The sequence below is a fragment of the Dermochelys coriacea genome, chromosome 5, assembly GCF_009764565.3.
Source record: "Dermochelys coriacea isolate rDerCor1 chromosome 5, rDerCor1.pri.v4, whole genome shotgun sequence".
Lineage (NCBI taxonomy): Eukaryota > Metazoa > Chordata > Testudines > Dermochelyidae > Dermochelys > Dermochelys coriacea.
This window is the reverse complement of record NC_050072.1, coordinates 19042866-19062453: the sequence shown is the minus strand read 5'-3', so window position 1 is coordinate 19062453 and position 19588 is coordinate 19042866. Positions and strand designations below refer to the sequence as shown.

The 19588-nt window shown below is 39.8% G+C and overlaps 1 protein-coding gene and 1 long non-coding RNA gene across 6 annotated transcripts in view; one reads left to right on the top strand and one right to left on the bottom strand.

Moving 5' to 3' along the window:
- C5H18orf54 (chromosome 5 C18orf54 homolog) overlaps positions 1–19588 on the bottom strand; it is a 39508-nt gene that overhangs the window by 17264 nt on the left and 2656 nt on the right. For all 5 annotated transcript variants that reach the window (XM_038401119.2, XM_038401118.1, XM_043514236.1 and 2 more), the window contains exons 3-5: positions 13224–14003; positions 10288–10438; positions 8198–8306 (exon numbers count right to left, since the gene is read on the bottom strand). In XM_038401119.2, coding sequence (XP_038257047.1) covers positions 8198–8306; positions 10288–10438; positions 13224–14003 — 1040 coding nt within the window. The remainder of the gene's footprint in view (positions 1–8197; positions 8307–10287; positions 10439–13223; positions 14004–19588) is intronic.
- On the top strand, positions 8283–19297 carry LOC122460139. Its single transcript, XR_006281238.1, has 3 exons — positions 8283–8674; positions 11935–11952; positions 19284–19297. It is a non-coding gene; the product is annotated as an uncharacterized LOC122460139 (long non-coding RNA).

Below are 19588 nucleotides of genomic sequence, written 5' to 3'. Positions count from 1 at the left end.
TTTGGTCCAAAAGGAGGATTGGAATATCTACCTATAATTGGTTGAAAAAACACCCAGTAAAATTAAGAGCAAGTCATCAAAAGCAAGAACGGAATGAAAAATATTGGAATGATAAAGCGGATGCTTTAACTAAATTAGCAGTAAAGGAACCTTTGGGAGTTATGGTAGTTAGTAGAGCTCAAGCCATAAAACAGGAGGTTAAACCTGAGGAATGATGGGGAAACTGGAATATACGAGGTGGATATGTGGTGAATAAAAAAAACGGAGCGGTAAAGTGGGTACCTGAACAAACTTCAAAGAGAAAAGATTAACAACATGTGTCACTCTATGGCCCACCAAGGAATAGAGAATACTCTCTTTAAAATAAAACAAATTGGAATATAGCCTAAGGTGAGAAAGCATGTAGAAAACATTGTTAAAAATTGCATAAGGTGTGCAGCAGACGGAAATAGACCACCAAATTTGGGACCCTTGTTACATCAAATAATTGTGGGGCCATGGAGTAGAATACAGGTTGATTATATTGATAAATTGCCTAAGACCCAAGGGGGGAAATCAATATTTGTTAGTGATAGTATATTCCTTTTCTGGATGGGTGGAGGCAATTCCCACCAGAAATCATACTGCAGAAACCACTGCCAAAAAGTTGTGCGAAGTAGCGTTTAGTAGATATGGAATTCCAAAAGTAACTGATTCAGATAATGGGCCACATTTTGTAAGAGGAATAAAAGTTTATTAAAAGCCTTAGGAATAAAGCAACAACTACATATTCCCTAAAAGAAAAGGAGTACTTGTGGCACCTTAGAGACTAACAAATTTATTAGAGCATAAGCTTCGTGAGCTACAGCTCACTTCATCAGATGCATTTGGTGGAAAAAACAGAGGAGAGATTTATATACACACACACAGAGAACATGAAACAATGGGTTTATCATACACACTGTAAGGAGAGTGATCACTTAAGATAAGCCATCACCAGCAGCGGGGGGGGGGGGGGGGGAGGAGGAAAACCTTTCATGGTGACAAGCAAGGTAGGCTAATTCCAGCAGTTAACAAGAATATCAGAGGAACAGTGGGGGGTGGGTGGGTGGGAGGGAGAAATACCATGCGGAAATAGTTTTACTTTGTGTAATGACTCATCCATTCCCAGTCTCTATTCAAGCCTAAGTTAATTGTATCCAGTTTGCAAATTAATTCCAATTCAGCAGTCTCTCATTGCAGTCTGTTTTTGAAATTTTTTTTGTTGAAGAATAGCCACTCTCGGGTCTGTAATGAAGTGACCAGAGAGACTGATGTGTTCTTTGACTGGTTTTTGAATGTTATAATTCTTGACGTCTGATTTGTGTCCATTCATTCTTTTACGTAGAGACTCTCCAGTTTGGCCAATGTACATGGCAGAGGGGCATTGCTGGCACATGATGGCATATATCACATTGGTAGATGCGCAGGTGAACGAGCCTCTGATAGTGTGGCTGATGTGATTAGGCCCTATGATGGTATCCCCTGAATAGATATGTGGACAGAGTTGGCAAAGGGCTTTGTTGCAAGGATAGGTTCCTGGGTTAGTGGTTCTGTTGTGTGGTGTGTGGTTGCTGGTGAGTATTTGCTTCAGATTGGGGGGCTGTCTGTAAGCAAGGACTGGTCTGTCTCCCAAGATCTGTGAGAGTGATGGGTCGTCCTTCAGGATAGGTTGTAGATCCTTGATGATGCGTTGGAGAGGTTTTAGTTGGGGGCTGAAGGTGATGGCTAGTGGCGTTCTGTTATTTTCTTTGTTGGGCCTGTCCTGTAGTAGGTGACTTCTGGGTACTCTTCTGGCTCTGTCAATCTGTTTCTTCACTTCAGCAGGTGGGTATTGTAGTTGTAGGAATGCATGATAGAGATCTTGTAGGTGTTTGTCTCTGTCTGAGGGGTTGGAGCAAATGCGGTTATATCGTAGCGCTTGGCTGTAGACAATGGATCGAGTGGTATGATCTGGATGAAAGCTAGAGGCATGTAGGTAGGAATAGCGGTCAGTAGGTTTCCGATATAGGGTGGTGTTTATGTGACCATCGCTTATTAGCACCGTAGTGTCCAGGAAGTGGATCTCTTGTGTGGACTGGTCCAGGCTGAGGTTGATGGTGGGATGGAAATTGTTGAAATCATGGTGGAATTCCTCAAGGGCTTCTTTTCCATGGGTCCAGATGATGAAGATGTCATCAATGTAGCGCAAGTAGAGTAGGGGCATTAGGGGACGAGAGCTGAGGAAGCGTTGTTCTAAGTCAGCCATAAAAATGTTGGCATACTGTGGGGCCAAGCGGGTACCCATCGCAGTGCCGCTGATTTGAAGGTATACATTGTCACCAAATATCACCCTCAATCAATCAGGGAGAGAAGAAAGGATGAATCAAACTATTAAATAAGCTCTATGTAAAGTAGTGCAAGAAACTGGCAAAGATTGGGCCGATAAATTGCCAATGGTGTTGGCGACAACCCAAACTAGTGATCAATTGGGTACTAGCTATGAGATTGTGGAGTCCTTTATTGTACCCAGAGGGTAAGGGAGTTAACAGGACTTAAGAAAGCTGAAAATGGAATAAGAAAGCGACAAGGAGTTTTAGAGCAAGTGATCAATAAAACTGAATTGCTTGCAAAATTATAAAGTGATACAATAATTAATGGCATTAATCTTGTATCAAGAGGGGGGAATGTTGGGAGATATATACGTATATGCATACACACACACACGCATTGTGATTCATATATCCATGTAATATGTAGAGGTCACTGAGGCCTGGTATGAATGATGCGTGCCAGACATGAATGCGTCCGTTGCAAGTTAGCAACTGAAGCAAGGACTTAAGGTCAAGGACCATTAGAACTCTTTGTGCAAAAACAATCTTACGTTTCAAGAAAAATATGGAAAATCATCAGAAAAGGAAACACCACCAGCTGGACTGATTATAAAATTGTATAAGAATTGTAGGAAATGGCATGCCTTGGATCACGGCGGCCCACCCAAGATTGTGTCTTTGGAATTGTGCAGGTAGAAGGCCTAGTAAACAAAGGCAAAGAACTGATGACAACGGAATGGGCTATAAATGGATGCCTATGATTTCTGCAAATCTGAATTACTTATTGATCCAGAGTCCCATGTGATATAGGTATGGTTTTTGTCGGCTCCCCGCATCTTCTGATCTTATCCTGATGGAAGGAACCTTGACTGGCCATCAGGACAATTCTGACCTTTGGACTCTGGTATAGTATGTTTGGGGTGCGAAGGTGGAGTGAATAAGGTTTGTTTTGTAATCAATAAAGAGCCTTTAGAGTATTATATACCAACACTGTGTCCGGTATCTGCTTGCTCCACAGCTCATAGGGAGACCTCCATTGCGGGTCTAACACCCCCAAGCTACGAGTCAAATGTTGAGATGGTTGATGCTTTTAGAGGAACTTTCTTCTCCAGGGATTCCAATTTTGCCACTCTACTAGACAAAAAAGACTAGGAGGAGGAAATGGTAATCCATGATGCTTCAGATTTTATATTCCAACAATAAAGACATACATATTCGGAGTCCAGTTTGTATGCTCCTATCCCTAAGGCTGGCCCTGCATCCTGTGTACTCACTTCCCCCCCATTCATATGATGTTACTCCTAAGAACTGTGAGGTGCGAGGTTACAGTAGAAGTTCTGTCTCTTCATCGACGCACTCAAATTTTGCTCAAAGAATTGCGAGACCTCTGCCAATACTAGTGGCAGAAGACCTTGAGACAGATGAGGCTATGCAGAAAAAGTTATTTTGCTGAAACTGGGTAATTGTTATTAATAAGTTTATATGTTACACTAAATTGTTTAAGAATGATTAATTGTGCGCTATAAACTTTAAATACAATATATCAGTATTTCAAATGACATTAGAATTCTCTGATAGCATGAGAATTCCTTAAAAAAGGCTTCCTCGCTCCAGATTTTTTGTTTCCAGGGTGGGGGGGGGGGCAGGAAAGCAAAGATTTAGCACATACAGTCATATAGTAATGTAGACCTCCAGTATTTTTAATAAGTTTGTTAATGAATGTAGTAAGTAGCTTTGAAGCAGCTTGACTTTAATCTTTGATATAGAGTGAAATAAACTTTTACCCAGTTCCTCAAACGGTGACAGTTCTGCAAATTATTTTATTTATAAGGCCTTGTCCGCCTTGGGGAAGTAGAAGCCATGAACGTGACTAAAAAACAGTGCCCTAAAAGGAGAATTGCAAAAGTGGACCCAGAGTCAGACTGATATCACTTACTCATGATTGGGCAATGCAGTTGGGGTGACAATCTTGTGATCTCCGATCCGATCAGATAATTACAGGCAAGGACCTATGGGAAAATACCAGCCCAAGTTTCACTCATAAGAGACCAGATAAATGAGGAAGAAGTTCACCACAATGACAACTCAAAGGTGGATATTCCTATTGCACAGTTTCAGGGTAACTGCACCCACATCCCCTCCCTCCGTAGTCCAATCCAGGAGTGCCAAGTTAGGTGCTAGGTCTTCAGTTATCACTTATCTCTGATCAGGAATTCCTGCCCCATTACTTTCTGACCAAGGGTTTTAAGGCTTCATAGCTCCCTGCCTTACACTTGGATATACGCAGCAAACCAGTCTAACAGCGAATGCCTGCATGTTGCTTTCTCTCTCTGAGAACTACAAACAGCATATTGCCAGGAGTTACAAGTTACCACACAGCTTTTTCTAGGCAAGCACATTTATTCTTAAGATAAAGTATTACTGAGAAAACATTAAAAATAAACAGATTTAAACATATCAGGAGTTACCTATTAGTCTTTTGGCAGCCTAGTAGGCCACAGTCTTTCCAATGCTCCTGGAAGGGTTAGGGGCTCCCCTTGAACAGAAGGTCCTATCCATTTGCTTGCAGAAAGAAGGCCCCATATCAATTCAAGCTCAACTTTTTATACCAAAAGCCCTTTCTTTGTTTGGAGTCTCTGGAAAGCCAACTTTGAATCAGTATATGCAAACGCACCAGGAAGTGGTGCTTCTCTGGAGTTATTTAACAATCCTCAGGGTAATCACCCCACACTGCTATTAGGTAGTAGCCTATTTGTAGTAACCCTACCCTATGGAGTAGAACACAATCGTACATAAGGCATTCATAAATTTGATACAGTAGCCCCCAAAGATACTGCATGAGATTGCAATATCTATCACAACTTCTACTTCCCCTTCCAAAGAAAGTAGAGGGAGACATTGCAGCCTGAGAATGTCAGTACCCGAGCCAGAAGACATTGCCTGGTTCCCCAAACTAGTTGCTAATTGACTCTGACGCTTCACAGACAAGCAAACTGAAGAGCAGATACTTTTTCTAAGAAATTTTATTCTTTTTGTCTCCTTAGCAGGACATTTGAACACCAGAACAGGGACACCTGCTAGGAAAAAACTGTCCTAGCTTTTTTCGAAGTGGATATGTTTGTGTAGCTGGTAATAGCATGTGCATATAAGCCCATAGTGTAAGTTATCACTGGGTACTACTTAACCTAGGATCAAAGCAAATTATAGATCTTTAGGAGTCACCTAGGATATATAAAGATTTGATATATTTAAAGATTTAACCTAATCTTAACCAATTCTTTCCACATTAGGGAGTGTTGGGTCAAAAGAAACTAGTAATCCAGGAAGATGGTCTTCTCAAAGACCACGGCACCTTCCTCTTGTGTAAGGTACCAGTTTGGTACAGATACTTACTTGTGGGGGAATTCTGTGCCACACATGCACAATTTGTGCAGAAATTAATGGGTTTTGAGCAGAATTTCCTTTTCCTCCACAGAAATAGGCTGCAGAGCTGCTGGCTACCACTGGGGTCACTGGACCTGGCAGAGCACAGCTTGCAAGTAGAAGACACTGCTGCGAGGAGGGCAATGGAAGGATCCCGGCAACTGCAATTCTCAACATGCCCTGAAGGAAGGAAGCGGCATGTAGCATCAGGCTATTTCTCTCTCTGGATCCCTGGGCTCTGGGGGAGCGGGGTACGTATGTCTGGGCTGGCGAGGTGTCTGGCCACGGCTGAGCTCTGAGGGATGGGGGACAGGGTGTGCATGTGAGTGTCTGGGCTGGGGGCCATCCTGAAGCTGGGCTGCGGGGGGTAGGGGGTGTGAGTGCCTGGCCCTCCTATTGGGCTCTGTGGGGAGGGGGCAGAGAAACAAGAACTGTTGTAGGGGCTTCCTCAACTCTATTTTTGTGTGTGTCTGTACTGTTACAGACATAGTTGCGGATAGGTATTTTGAAATAAATTACCAAAATAATTGAAACTGACGTGATTATTGAGTGTTATTTTGACAACTAAAATATGCAGAATTTTAAATTTTTGGGTGCAGAATTCCCCCGGGAGTAATAGATATAATCCTTACATCAAACTTTGTAAAGAAAATGATTTAGGAAAGACCTGGTCATATAAAATAACATGAAGATGTTCTTTATTCAGAGATTCCAAAAAGGAATGTTGGGATTTGTTAAAATCACAAAAGCTAGAACATAAACCAGCCCCTGCCCCCCCCCCCCCACACACACACTCCTTTCTGCAAAAGAAAAGCTCTACATGTGTCCTTAAAACGTCAGCAAAAAACATGTATAGTTGGGAATGTTTTGTAGAAAACCTTTATTTCTTAAATGCAAGCATACAAGTGAAATGCAAATATATGTTAGTATAGTTTCTAATGTAAATTCCTAATATTATCACTATAACATGATTCAATGGCTGAAAGTTGAAGCTAGACAAATTCAAATTGGAAACAATGCATAAATTTTTGATAGGCTAATTAACCACTGAAATAGCTTCCCAGGGGTCAGCAGCATGGATTCTTCATCACTGAACATTTTTAAATTAAGATTGAATGTTTTTCTGAAAGATATGCTCTGGGAATTATTTTGGAGAAATTCTCTGGACTGTATTATACAGGAGATCACAAAGGTCCCACTTCTTACCTTGGAATCCATAAACTGCTATATAAATGGCAAAATGCTGTATGTACCAACATGGAATGTAATGATCTCGCTAACTTGATTTCTAATACAAGAACTTATTTATATACAGAACATTTATTATTAACACTGCATTAGGAAACAAAAAATAGAAAGGGTTCAGTTAACAAAAGTGAGACTGAAAACAACGGGAATTTTTTTTTTTAGTGAAGAGATGAATATGAAGGGAAAGAATACAAAATAATAATCTAGAGCAGTGGTTCTCAACCAAGGGATATGTGTACCCATGGGGGTACGTGGAAGTCTTCCAGGGGGTACATCAACTCATCTAGCTATTTTCCTAGTTTTATAACAGGCTACATAAAAAGCACCAGTGAAGTCAGTACAAACTAAAATTTTATATAGAATTATTTGTTTATACTACTCTATATACTATACACTGAAATGTAAGTACAATATTTATAGTCCAATTGATTTAGTTTATAACTATCGCAAAAATGAGAAAGTAAACAAATTTTTTCAGTAATATTGTGCTGACACTTTTGTATTTTTATGTCTGATTTTGTAAGCAAAGTACTTTTTAAATGGAGGTGTAACTTGGGGCTACTCAAGACAAATCAGACTCCTGAAAGGGGTACAGTGATCTGGAAAGATTGAGCACTACTGGTCTAGAGGAGGTAGACTGAAATATTTAGTTTAATTAAAAGGCAACAATACAGCTAATACAAGAGGAAAAACAATATATAACCAAGCTGTGGAACTCAACTGATTGACAAAAGCTATTACTGAAGCTAAGAGATTAGTAGGATCAGATATTTATATGGATAATGATACCGCCACCATTTAGTTACTTCAGATAGGAAAAACATTAAAATGTAGGATAGAAAATTCAAGCAAGTATTAAAACAATTACTATTACCAAAATAGGTTAAGACCAGCTGCTATTTATTTGCAATCCTTGATCATGGAATGGTCAGAATGTAGGGTTTAATCATTAGAATTATGTGACTATTTAAAGCCATTACAATTTTTTCTTTTGCTGTTAACTTATTATTAAAGCTAGAACAGAAACCAGTTACAGGTGTTCCTCATGCTACTATTTATTGGTGTTATGTACTTTTGATGCCCATGTTAGCACATGCACTAGAAACAACTTACAGAACTGTAAAGTCCTATGATTTCTTTTAAGACTACTATAAGCAAGAAATATTACAAGATAGGCATAATACAACTTAACCTACCTGACTGTCATTATTTAAACAGTCTTCAAGGAATTCATTAACCATGTTAGCCTTGGGGGATTGTAGGGCGTTCTCATCTTCCTCACAGTGTACAGGTACTGGAGGTTTGCTAAACAAAAAGTTAAACATGCAATTGAAAGTATGAAACAGCTTTACAAACTCAAATTGCTGTAAGATACATTCACATGTCATTGGGACTAATGTTTCATATGCTTATAAAATATGCAGATAATAGGCTGGGAGAGGTTGCAGAGGATAGGATTAGAATGATCCTGATAAACTGGAGAATTGCTCTGAAACCAACAAGATTAAATTAAATAAAGACAAATACAAAGTACTGAACTTAAGAAGAAAAAAAAAATCAAATTCACAATATAAAGTGGGAAATAACTGGCTAGGTAGCAGCACTGCAGAAAAGAATTTATGGGTTATAGTGGGTCACAATTTGAAGTTTAGTCAACAGCGTGATGCTGTGGTGTAGTAAGAGGTATCATACATAAGACACGGAAGATAACTGTTCCGCTCTATATCCAGTTTTGGGCACCACAGTAAAAAAAAACAAAAAACAATGAACTGGAGATAGAGAGGAGAACAACAAAAGTGATAATATGTTTCAAAGACATGATCTAGGAGGAAAAGTTGAAAGAACTGTGCATGTTTAGTCTAGAGGAGAAGAGGCTGGGGAAGGGAACATAAGTAAGTTGTTTTAAAGATGACCATGATCAATTGTTCTCCACGTCCACTGACGGTAGGACAAGAAGTAATTGGCTTAGTTTGCAGTCTGGGAGATTTAGGTTAGATATTAGGAAAAAATCTTTCTAACCAGTTAAGAAAGGGAATAAGTTACTTAAGGAGGTATGGAATCCCCATCATTGGAGGTTTTTAAAAACCAGTTAGACAAATCCTCAGGGATGGTCTAGGTATACTTAACCCTGCCTCAGCGTGCAGGGACGGAGTAGATGACCTCTTCAGGTCCCTTCCAGCCCTACATTTCTATGATTCCATGCCTACCCTAGCCAAAATGTGATTCAACACAAGTTCAATTCCACCACTGGTACTGATTGGTGCAGACAGGGTTCACCTCTTTCCACCACTGATGATTAAGTTCCACTTTTTCCTGTGTGGACAAGATCTTCATAGTCATTTTAAAAAAGGAGGGGGTGTAGTGGGAAGGAAGATAAGATATTAACATTTTTTACTATAGCTTTCCACTATACCAAATTCATTCTGCTCCCTATATTTGGAACAATACCCAGTTACCAATGCATCAAAAATCTTCGCTCTCCTCCTTCAAACAACTCATCAAAACATCCTATTTATACTACAGACCTCTTTTCCTGTGTTAACTAATTCTTCCCCTGACTTCCTTTTCACATCAAAACATTTAAGGTTACTTTCGCCTACAGTATACATCAAATTATTTGGTCCTGTAGAAGACAATCCTTTTCTGTCGGAGAAGTGGAATTTTACATCCAGGACTGCTCCACACACCCAGTCCAAGAATCTAGACCCATATTTGAAGCTGTCCAGGAGCCTTCACAGCTATCAACTGTTCCCCCCATAAACAAATGTCAGCCTTACATCAAAATTTTTCCTGCACTAACAAAATTTACAAAACTAGTGATGCAGAAATATATCACTGTGGGTTTAGTGAAAGTAGAAACCTAATAATTGATAAAATGATTGAACAGGACACAGTAGTGTACCACCTAATATGATAAAATATCAAAATCTTAGCAATTCATGCTGCATCTTCTAAAAACACTCCCTTCTCTTTCCTTAGCATTTTTATGTGAGAAAATCATGCTTATCTAAAATATTCTATAGCAGTGGTTCTCAACCTGTGGGCTGCTTGCAGTCCAATCAGCATACAACTGCAGTCCATGTGACATCCTCAGGGCCATACAGGTTGTGTGTGTGTGTGCACGCGCGCGCGCGCAACCCACATAACACAGAGAGCTGCATATGCAACTCACAATGGTAAATAGGTTGAGAAACACTTATCTATAGCATACACAACACATATCATACTTAGGCAATGATACACTTTCAAGAACAAGTTGTTTTAATGTTTATTTTTGTTTACTCACAAAGCAACTGGAACATTTTCCCATGATCTTTCTGCTTCCAGTATATCTACTGTACAAGGGCTGCCATCATTTTTCAGAGCACTTGATAAATTCTCAACAGAAGACTCTAGAGTTCTCTTTGCCTTCAAGATAAGCAACTCAATCTGGTCATCTAAAAACACAACACAGCATCTATTTACTACGATTCTTCAAGTCAGCAATTTCACTTTCATTATTACACGATACTGTTCAGACTTAGTCTAAATGATTTGTAAGACACAGGAAATAGTCTGTCCTCTTTCACAGACATTATTGCCAAAATTTTCAAAATGTGGTGCCTAAATTTTGCTTAAATATGAAATTAAGCCTCTTAATATGAAACTATGAGACTAACTCTAGGCACCTATTTTTAAAAATCTTGCCATATGATTTTACAGAACAAATAGTCCTCTATTCCAAGCTCTAAGTTCCCAGAAAAGAATCAAATACCACTCTTCCCAACATAAAAATACATCCCAGAAGATAAAATAACCTCTACAATAAACAAAAACCCTCTAGCCTTCAACCCACCTCAACACTTGGGGAAAAGATTATCTTGTATCATACCCTGAAGTTTAACAGATCTGGTGGAGTGCGAAGAGAGAATTCCAAAGTTGAGTATCCCTCTCAAAGAACGCCCTGCTAACAGCTGTCTCCTCTTTATAGTAGGGAACAGCAGCAGTGCCTCTGCTGATCTTTATTGTGGCTGTAGTGATGTGCTGGCCACCGCTTCCCGCAGCCCCCATTGGCCTGGGACAGCGAACCGCGGCTAGTGGAAGCCGTGATCGGCCAAACCTGTGGAAGCGGCAGGTAAACAAACCAGCCTGGCCTGCCAGGGGGCTTACCCTGGCGGGCCACGTGCCAAAAGTTGTCGATCCCTGCTGTAGGGCATATTATTGTTCTTGCATATTATTATTGCACCATCTGGGTCAGATGTGAATTGAAGGGAAAATTAACAGCCACAGCCTTTCCATGCAGTAGGATATTTCCTTCCATAACTCATTTATAGAATACAGCATTTAAGATTCCTTAACTTTATAAAGCCCTCTGATATTAAGATCATTTAATCAAATATATGTCAATATTGAGGATTCTTAAATGGCTGGCAAATAGGTCTTCATAGTGTTACATAATAGGCGCTTCAAGAAGTTCTGCTTGCACATACACACACCATATGTAATTATATACAAAACCTGCATTAGTTAAATTGCAAAGTCAAGCATTCGAAAATTAGGAAGTGGCAGATTTACATTTTCATGTGCAACCCTAATTCAACTACCTATCCAACCAGCCTCTGGACAGAGTGAGATAGGGGTCCTGTGGGGGGGGGGGGAAATGTATGCGATCATATAATTAAAAACTGCATTGTAACACATATACACAAAGGGATACAAACTAAAGTTATGCAGGCATCTGTAAATCTGGCATTTCCTAACTTCTGAGTGCTTGACTTTGCCATCTAAAATAATGGTTTTAATTAGAGTTTATATGAATTCCCTAGGGTTTGTTTTTTTTTTAATAAACCTAATCCCAACCATACATTACCAGCAACGTGAATGCTGAATCAACACTGCAATGCAGGACTTCTATCCCTTGAGCTACTTGACTAACCACATTAGCTAGCAACAGGAAAAAGCTGTTGGGGGTGTGCTGCTGGCACCACATGCTGGGAGATTTTTTTTTTTAAATAGAATCTAGCTCAGCAAGCCGCCCCCCACCCTGAGAATTGAAAGAGCTCCTCCTCCACATGGTGCTCTCAGGGAGGATCGGAAACTGGGCAGAAACTGGTTATGGGGTGAGCTCGGCTTTCTCATCCCCTAAAGAGTTGAGGGAGCTACTGCCCCAAGTTATGCCCCCTGCAGGGATAGGGCGCTGAATCGTTTCCCCCCGTCCCTGCAAATGGGCACAGTAATGTCCAGCTCCCTCCATTCTCTCCTACTAGATCTGGTCACAGGTATTCTCAGTGCAGTATATGCTTCTGCTGTTTTGGGAGAAACTGGCAGAGGCAGGTCACAAAGGCAAACCAGCTAGAAGTGTGAAGTCAACATGCATAAGTTAAAACAGTGTTAACCCTGTATGGATACTCTCATCTAGGAGTAAAGTGCCCTTTGTTCATTCTAACTTAGAGGGATGTTAATATTATGGTCTCTACAGCGGTACAGCTATAGCGCTGCAGCTGTGCTGCTGTAGCACCATAGTGTAGACACTTTCTAGACCATGAGGTTTTTCTGTCTCTGTAGTAAATCCACCCCCTCAAGAGGCGGTAGCTAGGTTGACTGAAGAATTCTTCTTTTGATCTAGTTGCATCTATCCCAGGATTTAGGTCGACTTAACTATGTCTCTCACGGACATGAATTTTTCACACTCAGTGGAGTGACATATCTAGGTCAACCTAAATTTTGGATGTAGACCAGACCTTAACTCTCCCAGATTAAATTGCAGTGTACTAAGTCTACTTCACTCCTGAATGACAGCACTCATTGGATGGGTGGGTGAGGTTAAATATGCACTAATTTATATTCACTTCAGACCTTTAGTTTATTTACCTTAACTTTACTGAGGGCTTGTCTTCATGAACACTACAGTGGTGCAACTGTGCTGCTGTAGTGATTTAGTGAAGACCTGTCATTGTAGTTAATCCACCTCCCCGAAAGGCAGTAACTATGTTGAGGGCAGAAGCTCTCCTGTTGACATAGCGCTGTCTACACAGGGGGTTAGATCGGTATAACTATATCGCTCAGGAGCGTGGATTTTTCACCACTCCCCCATGTAGGATAGGCATGAATAGTCTTACTGCACAGTGGTTCACACTGCGCAATATAAGAGGGGCATGTTCTGCATGTGTGACTAAAAGAGTAACATTTTGCATTTAACATTCTCAAGAAACATTCAAAACAAATCATGCGTAATGCAGTTACCTCTGAATGGCTGTTTGGACTGTCTTGACAGACTATTGCCAGGTTGGAAGTCTGCACTTGGTCTGACATATTGGCAATTTCCTGTTACTTTACTGTCACCTGTTGGATCCAGATAACCATTTTGTTCAAAAGAATTGCAGTCCAATTTATCCACAATGTGGCATTTTTTCAGATTCTCACACATTTGTGAAGAAGAAAATTCATCTTTCATGTTAAATGTCTGAATAAAACTTTGACTAGCTGAATCAGATAAAAGGCTATGACTCTTTAGCCATATTGGGTACTTGAAATCAGGAACACTACTTATCCCCGACACATTCAAGTCAGACTTATGGCTAGTAAGCCATCTTGGATAATTCTTGACAGAAATGGACTTAGAGTGTTGTTGAAAAAGGCAATCCCCTGCATTTTCTTTAGAAAACATAGAATTATATTTGTGAGATTTATACACATTGTGTTGCTCTTTGTCATTGTCTCTGTAGTGATCTCGATTATCCACAGCATTGCCATTGTCTTGGAAACCAAAGTCTTTTTCAACATCAAATGAGGAAGTTTGATAAGCATAGAAGGGAGATTTTTTCAGAGACTTCCTAATCCACTTCCCACTTTGAAGCCCTGACCCAGAAGGTATCCTGTGGATAAAAGGCAGTGATCCATCCGCTGGAAATGCTAGAAGATCATCTGTGGTGAGACTAATCAAGTCTGGGTCACAAACAGTTTGTCTTATAAAAGGTGAGGCAATGGAGTCAAGTTTTACTTGCTGGTTAAAGTCCTCCAAAGCTGAAAAACAGAGAAAATGTTTTTATATATTTTCGTAAATTTAAAATTCATTAAAACCATGTACTTGAAAAACCTATGATAGATACGTTTTTACATTACAATTCTTTTACTAAATTACAATGTGAATATTGTGTATTGATGTTTCAAAGCATCATAGTCGATCAATTCTGACTCCACTTCTCTCAAAATATTGGTGGCAAAAATGAACAAAATAAGGTCATTTAAAACTTTTGTCTTACTCCCCATGAGTCAAGATACTCATGTTATTCCTGTGGAACTGTAGAGGGGGTGGTTATGTGAGAAATCTAGCATCTTCTTTCTGCCGTTTATCTGATTCATAAAACCAAAACGGTGCACCATTCAGAGAAGTATTTTGACTTCAGTGCAGGACTATAAATGGCAGCATATTTCAGACAATCACCTGGATTGGAGTCATTATGGATCTAGTCCTCACTTTGTTTGATGCTCCGACTGGGGATGCAGGAGGGGGCTCCAGTGGGGACAGAGGACTCCCACAGCCCTCTCTCCCCGCAGCAGCACCTGAGGCGGGGAGTGGGAGGAAAAAGATGCCCCTCTCCCTGCTGCAAAAGCTCCACGGGTAGGGCCACAGGATAGGCACCCCTCCCCGGGCTGGTCCAGACCAGGGCTGGATTCCGGTCAGGGGAGGGGCGCTTTGGCCAGTCCGGACACAGCAGAGTTGGGGCTGGGGGAGGGGTGCCCCGGCTTTGGCCACTCTGGGGCTGGGTGCCCTCCCCCAGCCGCAGCAGGTTCCCCGGGTGGGTTCCCTAAGCATCTGTGCGGCGCTAAGAAGGCTGCTGCGCAGCTTTCAGGGAACATAGATACCAATGTAAGTTTGTACTGTAGACCAGGGCTGAGTGCTGTATTTTCAAAGAATTGCCTTCGTATATAAACATTTGTGTACTTAAAATCTGTGTAATGTATGTGCACAGCTAACCATTTTGCCCATAATACATTTCAAATGACAATTTACAGGATGCACAGAACTCACAGGATGCTGAAACCTTTTCTGCAATTGGCTTTTTAATTTTAAAGTTTTATTGGGACACAGAATACAGCTAACTACTTTTTGATGTACAAACGTTGAACCCCTACAGAGAGTGCCCAAGTTGCTATCACATGTAAAGTGTAGCTGTTATCACATTATGTAGCACCACAAGTGCACATGGAGTCTCACAGACATAAGACAGACCCTGGCCCCCCAAAAAATCTTACAACATGAATACTGTAGGATCTAGTGTCAGCAAAAGAAACAGATTTGTCCAATTTTAGGGTATGCCTTCAAGGTTAGACATTTTTCTAATACATCTGTAATATTTCAGGCAGAGTCTGACTGTCACCTATGCACGAATATTGAAGCTGATTCCCTGTCTGTCTATCTCAAAATGCAGCAAGTATATTAGAAGAAAAAAGTAGAATTGAAAGGACAAGACAATAGCCTGCAGCTACAGAACCTGAGCCTGTGATTATAAGAGGACTCACAAGATATGCAGGGTCAGAATTCAGTCTTTTAGAAGAGATTTCTAAAACTGAGATTCTGATGGCATCATTAAAATGTATTTTACTTTCCTAACCAAATTCCATTTTAAGTATTTTTACTACCCAAAATCTTCCACCAATTTCAACTGCATAATATATTAATCTACTGTGTTAAACTCATCCAGTCTTGCAAATGTATAACATGCAGACATGTTTTAAGAAAGGAAAAAAAAGTGATCCAGGTAACTACAGGCCAGTTACTTTGACATCTGTAGTATGCAAGGTCCTGGAAAAAATTTTGAAGGAGAAATTAGTTAAGGACATTGAAGTCAATGGTAAATGGGACAAAATACAACATGGTTTTACAAAAGGTAGATCGTGCCAAACCAACCTAATCTCCATTTTTGAAAATATAACAGATTTTTTAGATAAAGGAAATGCAGTGGATCTATTTTACCTAGATTTCAGTAAGGCATTACATACCGTGCCACATGGGGAATTATTAGTTAAATTGGAGAAGATGGGGATCAATCTGAACATCAGACAAAAGGTGGATAAGGAATTGGTTAAAGAGGAGACTGCAAGGGGTCCTACTGAAAGGCGAACTTCAGGCTGGAGGGAGGTTACCAGTGGAGTTCCTCAGGGATCGGTTTTGAGACCAATCTTATTTAATCTTTTTATTACTGACCTTGGCACAAAAAGTGGGAGTGTGCTAATAAAGTTTGCAGATGATACAAAGCTCGGAGGCATTGCCAATTCAGAGAAGGATCGGGATATTATACAGGAGGATCTGGATGACCTTGCAAACTGGAGTAATAGTAGTAGGATGAAATTTAATAGTGAGAAGTGTAAGGTTATGCATTTAGGGATTAATAACAAGAATTTTAGTTATAAGTTGGGGATGCATCAATTAGAAGTAACGGAAGAGGAGAAGGACCTTGGAGTATTGGTTGATCATAGGATGACTATGAGCTGCCAATGTGATATGGCTGTGAAAAAAAGCTAATGCGGTTTGGATGCATCAGGAAAGGCATTTCCAGTAGGGATAAGGAGGTTTTAGTACCATTATACAAGGCACTGGTGAGACCTCACCTAGAATACTATGTGCAGTTCTGGTCTCCCATGTTTAAAAAGGATGAATTCAAACTGGAGCAGGTACGGAGAAGGGCTACTGGGGTGATCCGAGGAATGGAAAACTTGTCTTATGAAAGAAGACTTAAGGAGCTTGGCTTGTTTAGCCTAATTAAAAGAAGGTTGAGGGGAGATATGATTGCTCTCTATAAATATATCAGAGGGATAAATACAGGAGAGGGAGAGGAATTATTTCAGCTCAGCACCAATGTGGACACAAGAACAAATGGGTATAAACTGGCCACCTGGAAGTTTAGACTTGAAATTAGACGAAGGTTTCTAACCATCAGAGGAGTGAAGTTTTGGAATAGCCTTCCAAGGGAAGCACTGCGGGCAAAAGATCTATCTGGTTTTAAGATTCTACTCGATAAGTTTATGGAGGAGATGGTATGATGGGATAATGGGATTTTGGTAAAAGTAATTGATCTTTAAATATTCAGGGTAAATAGGACTAATCCCCTGAGATGGGATATTAGATGGATGGGATCTGAGTTACCCAGGAAAGAATTTTCTGTAGTATCTGGCTGGTGAATCTTGCCCATATGCTCAGGGTTTAGCTGATCGCCATATTTGGGGTCGGGAAGGAATTTTCCTCCAGGGCAGATTGGAGAGGCCCTGGAGGTTTTTCGCCTTCCTCTGTAGCGTGGGGCACGGGTCACTTGAGGGAGGCTTCTCTGCTCCTTGAAGTCTTTAAACCACGATTTGAGGACTTCAATAGCTCAGACATAGGTGAGGTTTTTTGTAGGAGTGGGTGGGTGAGATTCTGTGGCCTGCGCTGTGCAGGAGGTCGGACTAGATGATCAGAATGGTCCCTTCTGACCTTAGTATCTATGAATCTATGCTCAGTAGAGCATCAAGAAGGCTCAGTGCAGGATTGGGGGCTAAGTTTGTAAAGTGCTTTCAGTATATAAAGGAAAGAGAAAATATTTTTTTAAAATAGAAAAAGTTGTTTTTAAGCAATCACTAGAATCACAAAGCTATTAAACAAAAATATCAGCCTTACCTAACCATAAAGAAACTGCATGCCACTAAAACAGTTTCTCTCACACCCACACATCTCCAGGTGTTTCTGACTAGAGTTTTTAGTGGTGGTAGTGATTAGAGTTAGTTGATAGCCAATAAACTCACATTAACTAACACAGCTGTAAAGGCTAATGCAACACTTATACAAACATTTGTTCCCAGTCACGGTGCAGCCTATGGTTCAGACAAAAACTCTAGTTCAGATAAAGCAACAAGTAACCCCCCAACTATCTGAACTGATAATACCATCAAGCACCTAAGAGGTGCTCAAGCAATTTAGTTTTATATAATTCTGATGTTACTCTAGGAACAGAAATTGGTTCCTTGTCAAGATCCAAGTTTAGGCACTTATTTACATTATTATGTTCTATATATGCACATTATAGTGTGGAGATGATTTATATTTAATCAGCTGCAGAGCAGTAAGTTTATTCCTGTACCTATGACTGTGTCATCAGACCACAAATTATTTCCCCACAGTGATGTATTCTAACATTCTTAGCCACTGATTAGTTCCAAACATCAGTTGCTCATTTAGTCATTCTACCATAATTTTTTCCTCTTTTTCCCCCAAAATGTAGAATTTTCCATAAAATGACACCTTAAACTTAAGATCCAGGACATGCAATATTCAATGTGGTATCACTGACATGTTTTCTATTTTTAAAATTTAAGTCCATTGTGTCACAGAGACATATGCAATCTGATGAGTTTTGTTGAAAAGCTGGAAAGTATCCTTAACACTAGCTTTTTGGCTAAGAGCTCAATCTCAGATCTAAAAAACACTTGGGGGGGGGGGTGTATCCAGAAAGTTATTTTGAAATTTGATTAACCTGAAATATATTTTTGATTTCCACTAAGTACCACTGTTGGACTGATAGTAATTAAAGGCACTACAGATCAACAGATACACAAAAGTAGACCTAATAACTTCATTTTTTAAAAAATGAGAGCTTCAATCCTGCAAACATGCACATCTTCATTTTAAGCATTAGTAATGTGAGTGGAATTACTCACATTCTCAGTTTCAAGCAGGTAACTAAGTGATGCAGGATTGGGCTCTAAAACAGTGCTTTCATATAGAATGTGTGGCATATATAGAACAAACAGTGGTTTTATTCACTCCCGTGGTAAGACTTTCACTATAATATTTATGTATTTGCCAGTAACAGCTATTCCAACTCAGCCAGAGTTTAAGGCCAAAATGGACCACTAGATCATGTAGTTAGTGCCTGTATATATTACAGGCCACCAACACACTAAACCTAACAACTAAAATTAGACCAAAATTCTGTAGCCCCTTTGTAATACACCACTCCAGCGGTATTCCACCTTTTACTTATATTTGCTTATGATTTCAAATCTTAAGTTCTTATTTACAAAAGTTTCATTTAATCTTTAATATGAAACTAAGGTAAACAGCACAGTATGGAAGGTGCAGTTTCACCCCAGCCAAGTTTGCAGTCCAGGAGATCCAGTTCCTTTATACACCTAAAAACTTGTACAGACAGGAGATGAAACTGAGGAAGCATAGTAGACTTCTTCCACTTCCACCATACATCTCTAATTTAGATGATTTTATTTTTAAAAAGATGTAAAAATTCATTTTTACTGAAGACTATTACAGAGAATGAGAAGTATCACTACCTAAGCACCATTTATTACACAATATGTGCTTACAATTTGTTATATAGCAAATATTCATTAAATCAAATAGATTTCATCTATTAAACAAGTAATTAGATTACTGATCAGTGTTAAGACTTTGACAGATTCAAATGCCAAAAGGAATTTAAAAAAGTTTCAATAAGAGTATCTATAGCCATACATAACAAACAAGAATAGATTGAAAATGTAAAAGATGACAGAACCAGTTCATGAGATGTTCTCTTTAGAGAGATGTCAAAATATTAAACAAAACCACAATTTAAGCT